The 19114-nt window shown below is 39.7% G+C and overlaps 1 protein-coding gene across 2 annotated transcripts in view; it reads left to right on the plus strand.

Moving 5' to 3' along the window:
• cdh8 (cadherin 8) overlaps positions 1-19114 on the plus strand; it is a 99277-nt gene that overhangs the window by 35981 nt on the left and 44182 nt on the right. For both annotated transcript variants that reach the window (XM_084927711.1, XM_084927703.1), the window contains exon 3: positions 506-797. In XM_084927711.1, coding sequence (XP_084783837.1) covers positions 506-797 — 292 coding nt within the window. The remainder of the gene's footprint in view (positions 1-505; positions 798-19114) is intronic.

Here is a 19114-nt window from a genome sequence, read left to right on the forward strand (position 1 = left end):
GCATCATTGTGTGCACCGTTTCCTGTTGAATTTTTAATGGATTTCTTATTTTTCCAGTGTAGTACGATGAACATTGAAAGGACATCTAACGTCTTTGTCCGGTAAATTTCATACTGTAGGGAGCAATATACCCCATAACACATGTTTGTATGATGTATTTGTGATGTATAACGAGGAACAACCTAGACTAAAGTCCATTTCCTGTGCAACTTATAAAGTTATTGTCCCCAGCGGGCCTCATTTAGTAAAGTGTATGCTGAGCCACGTTTAGTATCTAGTTTCCACAGAGTACAGCAGTGCAAACAGTGCATTATGGTCATACTGTATACTTAACTACATTTATGTGGTGAGAACTTGTAGAATCTGCTGAGCATATCAGCTTGCATTCATTAAAAACTCTTCACACCCGGCTCCCTAAGTTTGTCTTTACACTCTGGGAAAAAAACGGAGAACTTTGCAACAAAATTGAACTTATCCTTTATTTTTCTTCTCTTTTTAATTGCAGCTTCACACAGACAAGGTGGACAATGACACAGCCAGATACAGCCTTTCAGGTGAGGGGGCAGGCACCATCTTTGCCATCAATGAGAAGACAGGTGACATCCACGCGATGAAGAGGTTGGACCGCGAGGAGAAGGCTGAATACACACTAACCGCCAAAGTCACTAATGGTATTACAGGCCAGCTTCTGGAGCCCATGACTGAGTTCATCATCAAAGTCCAGGACATAAATGACAATGCACCAAAGTTCACTGAAGGCCCGTATCATGCCGCTGTTGAAGAAATGTCTGCTGTTGGTAAGTCGCAATACAGACAGAGCTCATTTCTGCTCCCTGCCTCACACAGCAGCCTAATCAGTCTGTGAGATTTCCGAGACGGCTGATCTCTAATGGGCTATTGCATAAAAATAATGAGTGAATAAGAACAAGAGGAAATGAGTATGCCTATTTACACGCTTGCCTGCTATGAGTATTTTTCCACAAATGAAAATACAAGAATGATAAATCAAATCAAATCACTAGGACTTCACCCATAGCTCAGTGCTGTGACTGAACATCGAGCGTCAGTGTCGACACACACTTAGGGAAGGCTCTCAACAAACAGCTCACTTACAAAGAACTAACAATATGGAAACATGAGCCAGATATTAGATTGTAAAATTAAATAACTCACCACATGTGGCAAGCATGTGGTGAGTTATTAAAATTTTCATACACAATCAAAATTCTGCACAAGCTGAAAGGCACCAGTGGCACATTTCAGACAGGCTACAGCAGCATATGTAGATATTGCCTTAGGGCATGCATAAATCTGCTATTCTCCACTTTGTGTAGGTCAGGGGCCATTTTGGGTTAGTTTTTTTTGTGGGGGGCGGGGGTATTGCACTTTCCGTCAGTTACTGTAAAATTATTATAGCACACTATAATAGATGTTTATCCAAGGATTTAAAAGTGCAGAATATAATACTGATTGATGTTGAAAACAATGGCAAGGAGATTAAGAGGGTGAACCTCTGTGGACTGCATTATTTTGTGTCAAAAGCATTTACAATTAGTCTTTTTTTCCCATCTTTCACAACAGTAAAGCCTAACAGTCCTCAAAGTAGGAAAGGCTTGATATGGACGGCTGTTACTTCAAGATTTAAGCATTATAATAATATCATGATTGAGAAACATGTTTGCATGTGCACCCATAAACTGTCAGTTAGCTCAACAATACTGACGGACGCCAATTGCAAGCTACTATTCCTCAAGCCCCCTCAAACTGGTACGCAAAACTTTTGCCCTTGCACTGTATGCTAATATATTCATATATTCTCCTTCTTATTTCATCCATGCATTTAAATGACCACTGCATGATGATAATGCAGCTCATCTAGGACAGACAGAAGCCTGTAAGTGGATTGTTACACTGTTTTGAGAGCCTCACTACTAACCCCGGCGCAGCTGGAGTCTTGTAGAAAAAAATGCTTCCATCAGTAGCAGGAAGGAGATCAGAGTGTGTCTTTATGCTGTGTTGACATTGCAGGAGTTCAGCAAGGATGCTGGGGTCCGTTGTTGGGTGGCATACACTTGTTATTGTGTTTCCTCAATGAGCTTCCTCTTGTTACCTGTCACAAAGCTGACATAACTCGCCAGGACAGACGGTGTTAGAAGTGTAATGGAGTCTATTTGGTACATCCCATAGGATGCAGTCTTTGCATCGGTTCTCAGAGGGAAAGCTATATAAATATATATTTCTGTGCAGCTTCTCATGATAACTGTATCTGACTCTTATTAGCTGCTGCTGTGGAAGCAAAAAGGAACAAAACACAATGCAAAAGTATCCATGTAAACACAAAGTAACAGTGAACTGTTCTTGTCTGAACTCTGTTACTTGATCCCTGCTGCTCAGCTTTGGATCTCAAATGAAATGTACTGTAGCTCTCCAAGGGTTTTGTCAGTGGAGTGCGGTAACAACCATAGTGATAGGGTAGAGAGCAAAGTGGTAGTTGACAGCACTCTGTGATTTGCCAGTGGGAAGAATGCATAAGAAATGGAAATCGGCATCTCTTTGTTGATTGTTGTTCCCTTTTGTCACTACTGATTAATTAAACATTCATGAAGGCTCAGTTGTTAGCTTGAAAGGCTTTTCTTTTAGCAACTGGTTTCCTTCTTGTTAAGTTTTCATGTGCTGTGGTGTTATGGGGAGAATTAGGCTCTCTGGACAAACAAACAATAAGTCGTTCTTCTCGCTCGCCTCATATTCATAAATCATCGGATTCTTTACAGTAAATTAGAATTTGCACAGGACTCGGTGGATTCCTGCGTTTTGAGTGGCGCATAACTAATAAAGTCCACGGGAAAGAGAGCAGAACAGAGATGAAGATGGTGAAGTCATATGAGCAAATCTTCACAGTGACAAGAAACTGGGAAACATTAAAATGCAATATTGCACATGCTAAAAAACGTTGCATTACATTTGGTACTAAGCTGAGACAATGCTGAGTGTGCTGATGAATTTCTGCTTAGCGTGAACCCACCTGTGTCAAATAATCAAAATCTAATCCAGACCGTAACAGCCTGCTTCTCCTGACGATGTTATCCACTTACAGAGCTTGTCAGTTCCACTTCAGACTTCATCAATGTCTTAGCAGCTCCTTGCTTATCGGGAGTGTATCCACACAGTATCAGCGAGACCAGGGACAAATATCAACACCTACCTTTTATCTGTCAAGGACTATGGCTAGATAGAGAATCCTCGTACTGAATGTCACCATCCCCCATAGGAAACAGTCCCCAAAGCTGCATGAGATATGTGACACGGGTCACCGAGGTCGCCATGTATCCTGTGTGCGCAGGAGCATAGAGGTTAATGGGAAATGAAGGAGAAATACCTTTTGTTCTTCCTTTAAAAAGGGCCAGTCGGATAAGACGTGTGGCTTTCTGTGACTTTTGTCTGACTTTCATTTTCCTGAATAGCTGAAAATGGAGGTGACTCATATTTTAATTGTTTAGTGAATTCTCTGTAGGTACAGTGGAACAATAAGATGAAGGGGAAAGCAAAGGTTTTAACTTCACTAAATCTGCCAAATCTGTCAGAACACATTTGAAACCATTAGCATAAGCTGCTAGAACTTCTGTGAGTGCATTACATTGAATTGTTTTCTAGGGGTAAAATGCTTCTACAAAATTTCTTCAAAACTGTGTTAACTGATTTTTGATTTTTGATTTTTCTGGGCTGCTCAAACCCTTTATGAATAATTCCACTTCATTTCCCATTAGTGTGGCTCATGCTAGCTATGAACTCTCCACCTAAAATTGATAGATTTATGATTAAGCACAATAAAAAGTGAATATCTGAGCAAATTACGTACAGCTTTCTGAAAATTAGATTTTTCCTAAACTCATGGTAAAGTCAACTCAATTTGCTTTCGGTATCATCTTTTCTTTTGTTTTGTCCGTTCCTCTGCGTTCTGGTTTGAATGGGATCGGTTGTCAACAATAAAACGATTGCACCTGAAAAGACCCCCTCCCTCAAATTTCACCTCTACCTACTGTGAACATTGTCTTATGTGGTGTCCCCTGAAAACTTTATTGTAATTCAGTTGTCTTGCGCATGACTTGTAGTCTTCCTATATTTTTGCATTTTTATTTACTTCGACATATGTGCCATATGTTACAAAATTGTTGTTTATTTCTTAATATTGTATCTTGTTGCTTGTAATTCCTTTAGGGACTATTGCTTTAACATTGTGAGCAATCTCAGTTCATCACTATGAGAAACCATACCCAGAATACTCATGCTAATAAATTATTTTATAGATTTAAAAAATGTTAATAATTGCAGTTTTAATAATGGATACTAAATATAATCTGGATAATTCGGTTTTTTATGTTTTTATAATATCCTCTAATCCTCAGACAAATAGGGTGCAAATTATTATCCATTCATTTGATCGAATGAACAATATACGTAGGTATACTACCTCAGTTTCTTCATTACATTGTAACTTTTTTAGTGTCACTTGAGGGAGCTAGCTGCTTATTTGTGCAAGCCAGTCCATGATTAGAATTTTAATTCTTTCACATGGACTGCAAAGAGCTCACAAGATTAACAGATTTTGTTCTCCTGTTAATGGGGTCTTCAACTTTAAGGCCAGTACAAGCTGACAAATTCCCTTGTATGTCTGTCGACCATATGCTGGAATTATGAGGCTCTGCCACCCGTCTGCAGCTAACAAGGGGGTTGTGATGTAGTTGGAAATTACAAAATCTGCTTGAAGTGACACAACAGGTAATTAGGAGGAGGTTGCTAGACCCTCCTTCCTGTGCTAAGGGGGGTGCAAATGACAATAATTGCCACATTGCGAAACAAACTTGCTGAAAGTTGTTTTGCCGGTTGGAACTCATGTGAGAGTTGCCCCAGGAGTGTTGGGCTGTGAGTTCGCTTCATTATCAGGGCGATTAATAAACGGGCACGTAGACAGATGGCCCATCTCCTCTTTGCATGGGCCATGCTCTGTGAAACCTCAGCAAAATGAATACCTGTATGAGAGCACAGATCCCTGCCAAATGTGTCAAGATCTGCTAAATTGGAGTGTAGACATAAAATTGAAGTGACATTAATAGATTACCTGGACTTGATTTGCATTTTCAGAGTTATTATGGGTGCGGATAAAAGGACTAACAGGCACAGCCATCTATGTAGGACCTAATGATATTTCTGATTACACTCTCATCACCATCGGCAGCTGGGAAAATAAGTAAAGGCTTGTCATCTCAGATTTGGACGATAAATGAGCAGACTTGATCAAGGGGAGACATATGGAAATGAGCAGTATGCAGACCTTTATCAGAGCTGATCGTCTCATGCTTCCAACATACAGGAGTACACTGTGATCACAGCTGATTTAATACGCTTGCAGTTTTCAAAGTGATCCACACATAACCTCAACGAAGCGTAACGAAATTAAATACTGCTGTATATTTTGTCATAGCTTGTGCCTTTCTGTGTGTTCGAGCATATCTATCTATCTATCTAGCTATCTATTCTTTTGTCTCATGAATTTTTCTGCACATTGCAGTTGGTCAGATCAATACAGGGACAGCTGAGATATTTTCAGACCATTTCATGCTTCACTTGGGCCAGATGTTCTATAAAAATCCTCTTTCTCAATATACCAAAAATATCATTGTTCTGTGCTGATCTTGCAGTAAATCTTGAACATATCTTGCTCTTGGAAAGTATGGCTCTGAATGCATTAAAAACAGCTTAACTTGAATAAACCCTAACAGTATTTCAGGGTCACAGCAACCCACATAAGCAAAAGAAGCCCATTTATAGTGCATCTTTTATCTGGCATTTCTCAGTTGAGCTTTGAGCTGAGAGCTGAGAAAGAGGGTGTCTGGTGTTTGTGTCTCTCTTCTCTGATCCTAGGCTCTGGTCTGCAGCTTGGCAGATGGGCTGAGTGGCAGGGGGCCCCTGGCCCTTTAACATAGTGGGCAGCTGGGCCAGAGCTAGGCCAGGGCCGGGCTAGGGCACATCTGACGAGCAGGCTCCTGGGCTGGACAGGGATGCGGCAGACCGGGACCATGATGATGGTGGTGGGTGGCTCACAGGCTGAACTGGGGTGAGAAGGGGTCAGAGCAGTGAACCTGGCCAAGGCTCTGACTCTCTCAGGCCTGTCTAACTGCCAGGGAGCGTCCATGCCAGCCTGCCCTTTTTGTGGCCATGCTAAATGGGAATAGGACAGGCCTCTGAGGCAGAAAGGATTTAACTGACATGGAGGAGTTTGTCTGTAAATAACCTGCTACGACTATCTATCTCACCTCATTTGGCACTAGCATTCTGCATATCTGAGTGTATTTACATGCTTGATTTGGTTACTTGTGATACCAGTTAGTTGCCCAGTCACTTCTTTTTTTCTTTTACTGCTACATTCTTTTTACATTCACTTGTATGTTATTAACTTAGATTTCTTTGTTTCAGACTAAGCTGCAAATCACATGGTATTCAAGAGTTAAAATAAAAAAAACATATAGCTGTTCAATATTACCTACAAATGTGTATTACTAATTCATCAAATATTGTTTATTATCCAATGCACCTCTGAATTATGCATGTAACATCATCAGTCATTGGTCCAGATACAGTAATATGAGCCTTTTAAAGCCCCCTGGGGTATGTTCTCTTTTTTGAGAATACACAAAGGCATCCACGCACATACACACATACTAAACTGTGTGTTTCACACGCACATACATCTCTAACATGCATCTCTGTTAGCATGAACCCACAGTGCAGATGTAAAGATGGTGTTGTTCAGGTGTAATTTGTCCCTTCTCCCCTATATAGCCTGCAGAGATGCACTCTATTTGCAACCCTCCGCACATATTTTTCCTCCTGTTCTGTACCTCTGCCACCCTCGCACTCTCTCCCTTTTGCTCACCATTGCTTTCCTTTGCTAAGCAAATGCTCTCCTTCACTCTTCCCTTGAGGGAGAACAAAAAGTAGCTGGCTTCTAGGTAATGAAGCCCTTCAATGTGATCTGCATAAGATTGCCTCCCTTGCTGGACTGGCTGCCTTGCCCCAATGAATAGCAAGAGGCTCTCAATGAGAATAAGGACAAAAAGCAGCCTTCTCTTTAGCCACAGCATCATTCCTCAAACAAAGTCTGACTTCTTTTTTTTCTTTTTCCTATGGAGTAGAAAGAGAAGAAAAATGAAAGGCAAGGAGGATAAATAACCAACAAAGTTCATGAAAGGGAAGGTAAATGAGAGAGAGAGTGCATGTTTATTCATGTGTGAGAGCATGTGCGTTGGCTCTTGTGTGCATCTTTTTGTAATGATGAGGAGACGGATGTGAATAACTGAGGCTGTCATGAGTGTCACCGTCTGTGTTGTCGCACTGAGTGGATGTGATTAAATGAATTTCATGCAACACGGTCAACAGTAGTACAATGGGACATGAGAAAATCAAAGGTTAAATTTTAAATTTGTTAGTCTGAATGCTCTTTTTTAAAATATTTATAAGGCTGCGGTATTAACCTGAATAATAATTAGGAAAAAGTTTAATCACATACAACTAACCTGTCACATTTCCAGGTTTCTTGCTTTTCAATTAAGTATTAGTCATGAAAGTTTTGTTGCTTTGAAATTCGTGTAAGGATGATTTGTGGTTGTCACAATATAACACACTGTTGTTCATTATTTCAAGGTCAGCTAATTATTCTGAGAACAGAAACAAGGACGCAGCATTATCAATTCAGCATCAGTGCAGAGTAGGAGAGGGGCTGATTCAGTTCAGTGTGTCATCTAAAGATAGTGTAATGCCTTCTAATGGCCACTGGTGGGCATGCAGACTAACTGTGAATATTGCATTGTACAGATTAATGCAATAAAACTTACACAAACTGATGCACCAGTAACTAAGGGTCAAAAATATTAGTTAATTATTCAATGAGAAGAAAATGAATCAGTAACTAATCTGGTAGTGGTAGTTTTTTATTATTGTTTAAGCCATTCCTTATTCTACGACCAAATTTTTAATCGATTAATGGATTTTTTAGGAGAATAAACAGATGATGAATCAGTGATGAAATTGCTAGCTGCAGTAGTAACTCTAACCATCGCTGTCCTTTACTTGGATGGTTAAGCCTTTGTCATGCATCAGCTTTGAATTGGCATGCTTCTGATGCCAGCATTAGAGACGGCTTATGCACAATGAAAGACTCATTTAATACTGTGAATGAAACACTTATTGAGATGGGTACTTCTCATTATAAAAGGCTACTACAGCCATGTAGTTGGCCTTCCTGTCATTTCCCTGGAGTTGGAAATATAAAGACAGCTAAATAATAAAAAAAAATAATCAAAAGGAGGGCGAAATATCCTAAATACTGTCTAAAAAGAAACAAAAACCCCGGATCCTAAAATTCCCATAATCTCACTCCATGCAGTTACCGGTTCACCAAAATTTTCTTGCACGACAACACATAGAATGCATACATTTTTATTAGTTTTGAGCTTGATCAGCACTTACAGTACACAGTGCTAATCATGTGTAGCCCACAGTGCATCCTGTTGCGAGCATGTCCAGAAATGTAAGAAGATGTGTGCAAGACTGTGTGCAGACTTCAACAGGCTGCCTGGATAAAATCCCAAATCAGTATTACGTGACATATTCATTTAATTTAACAAAACTATATCTTTCATGTAAAAAAAAGACCATATCCAATAGGGTGTGATGTGCTATGATGGTCGAATAATACTAAAACAGTAGCTTTAGTCTGTCATATTCACAGCTATGCCAATCCATGTACATACTTTCCAACGTCATTCTCCCTGTTGTCATTATTTTGTTAGAGTAATTTTGGTAAAACAGCGCTTAAGTTCAACATTTATTAGCTGTAAATCCCACGCGATTTATCCAGTTCATTTGAAAGGCATCTGAAACACTCTTAAGTCTAACACTGCATTATAAAACCATCACTGCCTCCTAGCCTTTTGGAGGTTTAATTACGAAACACATTAATGTATATCTGTGGGGAAAATTACAATTTCCTTGCAGATGACTTGTAATTTCACATAAGTCATGTAAAACCTCAGTCACATACACCTAAAGACCAGTTGGCAACCCCCTGGCAACTTCTGGTCGCTAGGGAAAAATGTGTATTCCCTGTCCAGTTGTAAATGGGCTTGCAACCTTCACCTGGCAGCAGCCAGCTGGAGGCTGCTGGCTGCTGCCAGGTTAAATCAGTCATCAAGAGGGTGTTTATACAAAAACCTCAGTGTGATTGCTTTGCTAGCAGATTGCCACAGTTGTCAGAAGCTTATATGGGAGATGTCAACTGGTGCTCTGCAAACACACACTGTTTACTCTGTCAGCTGTACTAAAATTTGAAAAAGTATGACACAAAATATAAATGGTAGTGATGGATACACCTTTTCCCCTCACAACCACTAATTGCCAGATGCCAACAAAAAGCGTTTCGGCCTGTGCGACCAGGGCCCAGTCATTGTTTTATTCGGCACATACATTAAAACATTAATTAGAGCAATGTTTAAAAACACATCTGATCAAATATTCTTAGAAAGAAAATATAACTGTCCCAAAAAGAGGAAAATTTGAATCGGCCAAGTAAGCCTTCAGTTAGTGCATGTGCCTGTTTTTTTTGTAGACTGTTGGTAGACTGGTAGAGTAACACTTTAAATAACACTATAATTACTGTTAATGTAAAGGGGAATAGTTCCATTGTTTAGATCAATCAACTACTTACTGTATCAGCTTATATTCAATCTGTTGTCACTGATGCTGCATTGAAAGCAATAGATGTGATTGTCGAGGAAGATTTGTAGCATGGTGATCAATGTTTAATTACTCTTTAATGGACGTGACCTATTTAATGTAAGGGTTTTTTGTGTATGTGTTTTACAAGTTTGTTACAACACATCTGCAGAGGGTGGCCTTCTGCTATTGTGCATATCAACTCTAGCGATGCCACACAGGACTTTGGCACAGCCTTGAGTGTGTTATTGCTTTACACAGTACTCAAGCACTTGTAGCCACAGACATGGAACCTCTACAATACTGAATATTATATTTAACCTTTTGTACCACAATATTGCAGTGTATTTAAAACTATGGAGGTTTTTTTTTTGTTTTGTTTTTTGCCATTTTAGCCTCTTACTAAATACACTAAAGCCTTGTACTCAGTAACAGGGAACCAACTAATATTAAGCTTAAAAAAAATATACCTTCAAAAAGTAGTACTGCAAAATAGTGCTTTTTACAGCAACGAAACTTCAAGAAAGCAATAGCATCTTTTGTGTGTGAAAGAGAGAGCGAAAATTAGGGAGATCTGATTAATGATTGATAACTTGATGAGTGTATTTCAGAGAAAGACCTGAATAAATTGTAAAACTCAAAATGAGTCCTGTAAGCACCTTGAATGAATTCTGTGTATGGGAGAGATAGCAGGAGTATGATAAATGACTGATCAGATAATCAGCGTCTTCTAGATAAAGATAGAATTGAAAACTGTACAGCCACACAAAAAGCTGACTGCCCCATTTTGGGTTTTTCTTTTTGTTTTTTTTGCTAGACTCCCACAGAGAGCTGTAGCATAATCAATAAACAAATCAACTAATAATTCGAACAGAAAATGCTGCTATCTGACTTACTAGTAATGCCGGAGGTGATTTCCAATGGGAAATGGTATCAGAAAGGAAAGCTCCTTCATTAGGGGGCTTTTCCCCTCAGCTTCTGCAAATTTGTGCAACAATAAACATAGAAAAACAATTTTTACATTAAAACAGACAATTTTCAAGTGTCATTTTGCACCCATTTGTGGTAAATGTTTCATTAAACACAGTTTCTCTGGTTCTCTTTTGGACTATGTCTACTTTGTTACTGACTCTTTTTGCTGTTAAAATATGTTCCTGAGGCCAAATGTGCAGGGGTTTAGAGAAATAATTGGGCACACAACATGTTAAGTTATCCATCCATCCAACCAGATTCTTCAGCTTATTTAGAGTTTTGGTGGTCTAGGCAGCCTATCCCAGCTGTAATGGGAAAAGAGACAGGGTACAACCCAGACAGGTTGCAAATCTATTACAGGGCTAACACAGAGAGACACGGACAACTTTTCACACTCACTGTCACATTCACACCCACAACCAATTTAGAATCATCAATAAACCTAACATGCTTGTGCTTGGACTGTGGAAGGAAGCCTGAAGTACCTAAAGAAAAATCACCCAGACATGAGGAAAACATATAGTCCTAACCACTGCACTACTGTGGTACTGATGTAAAGCAAATTTCTTAAAAGAATCATTGCACTACGCTAACTGTTTTTAGATGTAGTTTGGCCCTACCTCACTGGCTATTCCAGCACTGAAAAAAGAAAGAAACTCAGTGGCATCATCCTTGAATCAACAGGTGTAGCTGACAGTACTAGAATTCATATCTTCATCCGAGATCTGTGAAGTTTGCTGTGGATGCCATCAGCTACATTTATTAAGCAGGTCACATCTTACTGGAAATAGATCTGGTGTAGCTCAGCTGAAACAGTCATTGTCTTACACAGCCAATCCTATACTTGCTCACTAATTGCCTACAGGCCCCCTGCTCTGCAGATAACAGACTGAGATGTGACCATTTGCTGCACATTCTCTGCTATGCTGAACTGTACAATATGTTCTTATTTATAATTTTACACAGATTACACGTTCATTTTGGTTTTGATATCTCTTCACTTATAAAAGCATAAACACAGTGGGGAAAAGTTGATTATTAGCATGTAGATGTAGATTTTCTTCCCTTTTTAAAGTTTAGATCTGTTAATTCTTCTGAATGTACAAATACTTTGTGAATGTGTGTATGGGTGTGTGTGCATTTTTTAGGCTCAAAATGCAGTTTTAGTGCCAGAGTTACAATTAGGTTGTGGTTAAGTTTAGGCTAAGGGTTAGAGTTAGGCATTCATTTTTTATTGTTAGTGTTAGGGTAAGCAGCTAGGGAAAGCATTATGTCAGTTAGATGTCCTCACTAAGATATGAAAACAAGTGTGTGTGTGTGTGTGTACTATCACCTGTGATACATAACAGCTGATATAGACTGTTTGAAGTCATGCTGGTGAGTGGAAGGTCCTTTCTACATCGCTGCTATAGCATGCAAACTGAGGATGGTTCCAGATCGCACCTTAAACTTGGCGCATGCTTACTCATATCTGCTGAGATGCCAGAAAGCTTTCTACTTCAGTACACAGCCATGGCTCACCTTTTAATTATTCAAGAAGAATGTTGTGGATTTTTAATGTATTGTTGTAGGGCCTTTTTTGGTGCAATTTTCCTGTGGTGTGTTCAGTCCTCTTTGCTCCTTTGCGTCTATTTCCTGCTGCATCTGGCACTGCGTCTGTCGATCCCACTTACTTTTGTTGCTTCAAAAACAGCAAGGATTTTGCTCACTGGTTTTCCACTCAACATAGCGTGTGCAGGTGTGCGTGTGTGTGAGTTAGATGTTGTGTGTGCATGTTTTTTTTTTGCATCTAATTTTACAGTGATGAAAAGAAAGAAAAGAATCCCCACACTCTCATCCCTCCATGTCTGCATTATTAATTGTCTGAGCTATCAACTATAGCTATTTGGACCCCGCAGGCACCCAACAGTCAGTACCTAAAATTAAAAGCAGCAATTGCTTCCCAATGAATGCCATAATAACACTCTTTAAAGTTACATTTTGCTCCCACAAAAGAGCGTAGACTTAATTTAACCGCAGAAGAAATAAAGCAGAAACTGCATAAAGAAAGACAAAAGGGAAGTCTTAACAAAAATCTTTATTAGCTGTTTGTGTGTGTGTGAGTGTTCATGTGTGTGTGTGGCTACAGCTAAGATTTGTGCAGCCTACTGTAGCTTGTAGTGGAGAGGGATTGGTCAATGCAACATAAATGAGGGTGGAACACATTCATCAAGGTGGCAGAGATTTGAGACTAGAGAGTCCCATCCAATCACTGGCAGAGAATAAAGGGGAGAGGCATAAAAGTCTGTACAGCAAGGTCATTTGAAAAAGAAGCTGATAAGACGAAAGGATCAAATCTCCAGTGCGGGCGAGGCCTTACTCTTGATGTCTCTCCCCATTAACTAAAGTCCTGGCTTGGCACATACAGTCATTGCCACGGCTCAGCTGTCTGATACAATGACGAGAAAGTAGAACATTAAATAAATCAAGTAAGTCTTTGCAGTGTTTGTCATCAAAACGTATGTCCCTGAAAATTCATATTTCAGTTTTTATTTTATATTTTTGTTCACGGATGACTTTAAATGATGAATCTTTATTGTGGTTTTTTTCATGTGATACAAAATTCCACTTGTGTTACTGTGTGTTTTACCCTCCTTTCTTACTATCACACGGGCTGCTGATTTTTGGCATCAGGCAACCTTGTTGAGCTCTACCTTTTTGTGTTTTGGAGCATTGGCAGCTGTATTGCTCTCAACACTGCAGTATGGATTTAGTCAGTTTGTAGTTTTACCACAGTCACAGTCTGGTGTACACACGAGTATCCACACGCACACACGCACACACACACACACACACGCACAACCAAATACACAGTCAATCCTACAGCAGGTTTGCTATGTCACACTGGGGGCTGCTGTGTAATTGGGTGAATCTGCTCTCCAGCACGCAACAGAGATAGCCCTTTAAAATTTCACTTCACTTCTGGGAGTGTAAACAAACCTTGGGATTACTAGGGGTGTAAATCCACATTCTACCTTCTTTTCTTCAGTCATTCCCCCCACCCCCACCCCCACCCCCCCACCCCTTTTGTTTGTTGGCCACGTCCTTTTGAGAGTTTATTGCTGTGCTGGATGTTTGCTCAGTATTTGGAGAGGGTTTCTGTGTGTGTCACTGTGACTTGTGACATGTTAACAAGCATGATAACAAGTGCACATCTGTGTGCCTACGTTCATTATAGATCTGCATGCGCATCTGTGTCGGCACGAGTCAGTAGGCGTACACTCTAGGCATGTATTTTAGCATGTCTTATATGCGGACACTTTATGTGGCTGCGTGCAGCTTTCTGTCTGTGTGTTCTCTGTGATGGATTGCTTGTCAGATGCCAGCATAGCACCGCTCTTACCGGCTGACGGAGACATTAAGTCACCAGTCACGTAGATGTAGTACGTTTCAAGATTCCTCAGGGAAAATGCTTTAACCCTTCCCGCTCCAGGACGGCTGTCAGACGACAGTGTATGTTACTTAGAAGGTGCTCCCTGCAAAGACCCACAGTATGGCTGGATTCAGTTGAGTTTGGTGTCTTAATGCAGTTGTGTGTACTTTTAGATGGGCCAATTGCAAGAGTTATGGGCTGCAAACTGTGTACTATGACTGTCTCTGAGAGGCTTGAATTTTTATTTTATTTTATTTACCTTTGCAAGCTATACGAATAGAAAATATGTAATCGACAGAGAACATCTTCTAGTAGTGGCAGCCTGAGGGAGTCGTTGCGGAGGGAGGGATTTTAATGCTCCCCCCCCAGTTCTGTCCTTTGTTTTTAATGCTATATTATTATCACTGCTGCTGCTCTCCCTAGAATATTAAAATAACACACTCTGAATGAATGTCAATGTTCACGCTGGCAACTAAAGCAAATCAATTTCTTTTCATTAGAAAAATCTAAACTAAGTCTATTCATTTGCAAAGCCTATTGTCAATAAGTATACTATCCAGTTTTACAAGGACTTGAGTGTTATTTTAAAATGTATTAATGCATATAAAAATCTACTTTTTGAAATATTTATTTTTTACTTTTAGATTAAATTTAGCCTTTTACTTACTTTTAAGAACATTTGAAAGATTCACCATCATGTGATTGACAGAGGCCAGGTAAGATAATCAAACAACCTGTGAACTGTCATCCCAGTCACATTTAAATAAATAAATCTGTTGTAATTCTGATCATTATAACTGACCCCCACTTGCTTCAAAACACAGATAAGAGGACAGAAACACACACACAGACACACACGCACAAACACACACTCAGAAATATCTCAGTACCCAAACAGTCAGACTTCTTTATGTTTATCTAGACTAGGACTTCAAAACTCGTAATAAAAAGCTTGCAAGAAAATGGTTCCAGAGCCTTTAAGCATAACCACAACTGAACATTAAGAGACATAACTCATTGAAGGAAAAAAAATCTCATTTTCAGGTTCCTCTGGCTTGGTAGTGCTTTTTCCTTATATTGAATCAGCAAGTCTTCTTCATGTCTGCACAGTACTGTCTATTTTCTTGTCTGGGTTTCAAGGGAACCTTGCTGAGTTATCTGCTGCTCTTTTTCTCCCCACTGATGTGGCCTGATATCTTTCTGGAAGATTTGATCCTGAGGACATTTGCTGTTAATGCACTGTGAGGAGCTTGAACTTGATCAGTAGGGAAACCGCACAGTTTGTGTTTGTGTTTAAACAAGGATTTTGAAATAGGATGTTAGACTGTGCAATATCGTGCATAGATATATATAAATATACCATATCCCAATAACTGTGTTATTCTACTGTGGCTTTCAATTGATAGGATGCTTATAATATTATCCGTGCGAGCATGTACAGAATAAATACAGGGATTTGTCTTCCACGGTGTTCTCATGACCACTGAGCAGCTCAGCTGGAACAGTACAGGGCTACATACACTGTTAAGGGTATTTTAGGCACAATGTACACAAGCAATTCATTTCTGATATTAAGTAATAACTTTGATCTTTGGTTTCCGCACTCAGGAGCTGGTGGTAAAAATATTAACCGCAAGTTCATTTCCTACCTCAGTTTTGCATTGTGCTGAAACATGTTTTTTTTTTTTATTCTTCCATTGAGGAAGAATAATTCACATTAAACACCCTCGCCCCTGTGGCAGAGTTCCCAAATTAAGCAACATTTTGTTCATTTACCCATGATAAAGTTGTTCATTAGACAATATACTTTGCCTTATTCTTTGTTATTACCTTGCCATTGTAAATGCCTTGGGAGCAATTAAATATGTGAAGTGCCCAATTTTCCGTCCTCGACTTCCAGTCCTGAACTCTATCTGCATGTTGCACACATTTCCTATGAACTAATTAAAGTGAATCAATGACACAACCCTTTAAAATGGCGGCATATGTCAGGGCCATCAGTGGGGAACAAAAGACCCTCTTAATTATTTTGTTCCTGCCGTTCCTGTAAATGGCTTGTCAAGACAGCAGACTCAGTAGCCGACTACTTGAAAAGGAGATGTCATGTACACACAGAGACACACGTACCAGCACCTAAACACATACACAAACACTGGCTCTGGTTTCTCTGTGACGGCTCCCTCTCTGTCTTATAAAAGACTAGTAATTGTACTACAACAATGACAATGTAAGTGCTTAAGTGTAACGGTCCCCATACTCTTCAAAGGTGCAGCATCCCTTATCCATCATTGGCTCTGGGGAACTATTTCTTGGATGCTGACAACCATATCTTATCTTGAAAAAAAGAAACAAAAAAACAATCTCACCCCTCAGGGGGAATCTGCTGAAGCCACTCTTCCAGTTTCAGGATACCCAGGTACTTCTAGCTGTCCCGTATATCTGCTATTCTGCCTTCTGGAAACTCCACTCGTTCAGTCCCAATCGCTTTCCCCTGTGTTTGTAGCCGTTCAGCCAAACCAGAGTGATATCATGATTTCCTCATCATGGATCACTGTGGGATGATATCTCGTTCACTCTTGGCATACAGGTTGATGATCACTCCATTTCTAAATCTATATCTGTATTCACTCTTAGTGATAAGATGGCGACTTGTGTCATTGCCTTGGAGTTGGCCTCCAGTGTTGTCTTCCACAGTCCTGCTGAGTTTATAATGATACAGCTGGAAACTGTAGTGGCAGCATCACTGTTTTTGCAACATTAGGTCAGGGTTTGAATCCCAGTCAGGGCATGCACACTAGATACCCAATGCTACCAAAGCCTACCGCGGAACATGAGCGAGAGACAAATAATTATAGCCATTACATTTTTTTAAAGAAAAAATGTGGTGCAAGTTGTTCCTTGCTGTTCCTCATTTGTTTAACCCATTCTTCACCTGCATGCTGAAGCCCTGCCTAAATATGCAGCTTACCATGAGTATGCATTAATTCTGTTATAAACACTGATGTGTTACAGGAGACTTTGTTTTTTCCCCTTTTCCCCTGCTTTGCAATTATTAACCTCACCATCCTGCCTTGTAAAATACTAACATCTGCCTCATATTAATGTAAATCATCTTAGTGAAGATGTCTGGGCTGTAGATGAGTGAAAATGGTGACAAATGAAAGCACGGGAGTTGTAAGGCTGCACTGGTAAATGAGAAAAATTCTCACATGCCAGGTGTTTATGAGCATGCTTATTTGTTTAAGGGTTTTTCTTAATGCCCATCTGCATTGTTGCCATAAATGCCCATCTGTAGCCCAGGAATCTCAAAGTGGCTTTGACTACTGTCAGAAAATCAACTGGCAGTGCTCCAAGTATGTCATCTTCTCCTCTGAGAGAATAAATGGACGGGGATGGTTGGATGGATGAAAGGATGCCTCGACACGCTTGTTTTCTCCACCTCGTTACAACCATTTTCTGTGTTATCAAGAGCTTTGGCCTGCCACACTACAGCACCACGCTACACTTTGTGTTTGACAATACTCTGCCTCACAGTGCTAATCGCCTCTTAATTCTTGCATTACTCCCCATCCGTGAACATGAATTTCAATTGCATAGGTGGTACTGTCCAAAAATAGTGCTTGCAGCACTGCCTGGAGAGATGGGCTGTCAGTCTACCTGCCTGATCATGAGCTATTATCCTCTCTGCCCACAGACAGGAGGAGAGCTACACCAGTGTCTATGTGATCATGATCAATACATAATCACTTTCCTGTCACTGCAATGGTGCTATCGGGGGACAGTCCAGCCTCATAGACAAGCCATTTCACAAAAAGGGATTTGGCAGACCATCTTTTTGACCTAGAAAAAAGGTTCGGTTGGTTTGTGTGTGTGTGTGATGGTGGTGGGGGTCACAGTGGTTGAGGCTAGGTCGGATGGCTAAGTGAGGGCTGGATTCATTTAATCAGTAAATACTATGTAGTAAGTACCAGTAAGATTATTACATGGTCAGTATGCTTGGATAAATTGCACACGTTTCATGCTTATGAGACTTTAAACATAGTTTCTGAAAAAGACAGCGTCAATAAAGATATTTACAGCTACAGTAAACATGCAGTTGACAATTGTCACCAGTTACTCCATTTGTTGCTTCCCTATTTCATAATAGATTTTAATTCATTTAATCTGCACTCCATAGCTAAAAGTGTATTGCTGATAGTAATGAAATAATCCCTGGCAGCAAGCTGGAAAAAAAAGAAATTTCTGTGAAGATTTTTCCAATACACTGTCAAACTGATCTTTGGACATGATATATCACAATACCAGTTAGACTCAAAAGTCCCTCTGGATTTCAGACAGATTATTTAAAACTATTATAATGTTGCAATTTATGAAAAACTAGCACATCGTCATATAGCTGAGGGAAACAAAGGGATTTAAAACATGATGTAAGATTCAGAAAATATTTTGTAAACAGTATCTCATTCTTGTTTGGAAACACACACACACACACACACATATATATATATCTGTACACATACTGATTTAGTTACGTGATTACATTACTTTTTACATTACAATTTTACTTTCCCACTGTCCAGAGCAGCACATTGATTAGATTCTGTGAAGGTACAGCTGGCATCAATCTGCTGATGTAAATATACGGGGTGTAATGATAAATACAACAGCACTTCAATGAATTGAAGTATCCCTTTCACATTTTTCTTAATCGTGTACAGTGAAGTGACTGATAGTTTTGCTTGCTGCAAACATATAATACAGTAAAATATAGACAAAAACCACACATCAGCAGTTGTGTTTCAGATGAGAAGATGAATGCATGTCCAGTATTCAATCTTGTTTAAGCTCTACTTTGCTCCACTATGGTCACCACCTGATTGGCAACTTTGAGTTTGTGCTTTTTGGTGCTGGGCAAGATTTATTCATTCATTCATTGATTTAGTTTCATTTTGATAAAATTAG

Source organism: Perissodus microlepis, chromosome 1, assembly GCF_051167445.1.
Source record: "Perissodus microlepis isolate ML-2025 ecotype Zambia chromosome 1, ASM5116744v1, whole genome shotgun sequence".
NCBI classification, from domain to species: Eukaryota; Metazoa; Chordata; class Actinopteri; order Cichliformes; family Cichlidae; genus Perissodus; species Perissodus microlepis.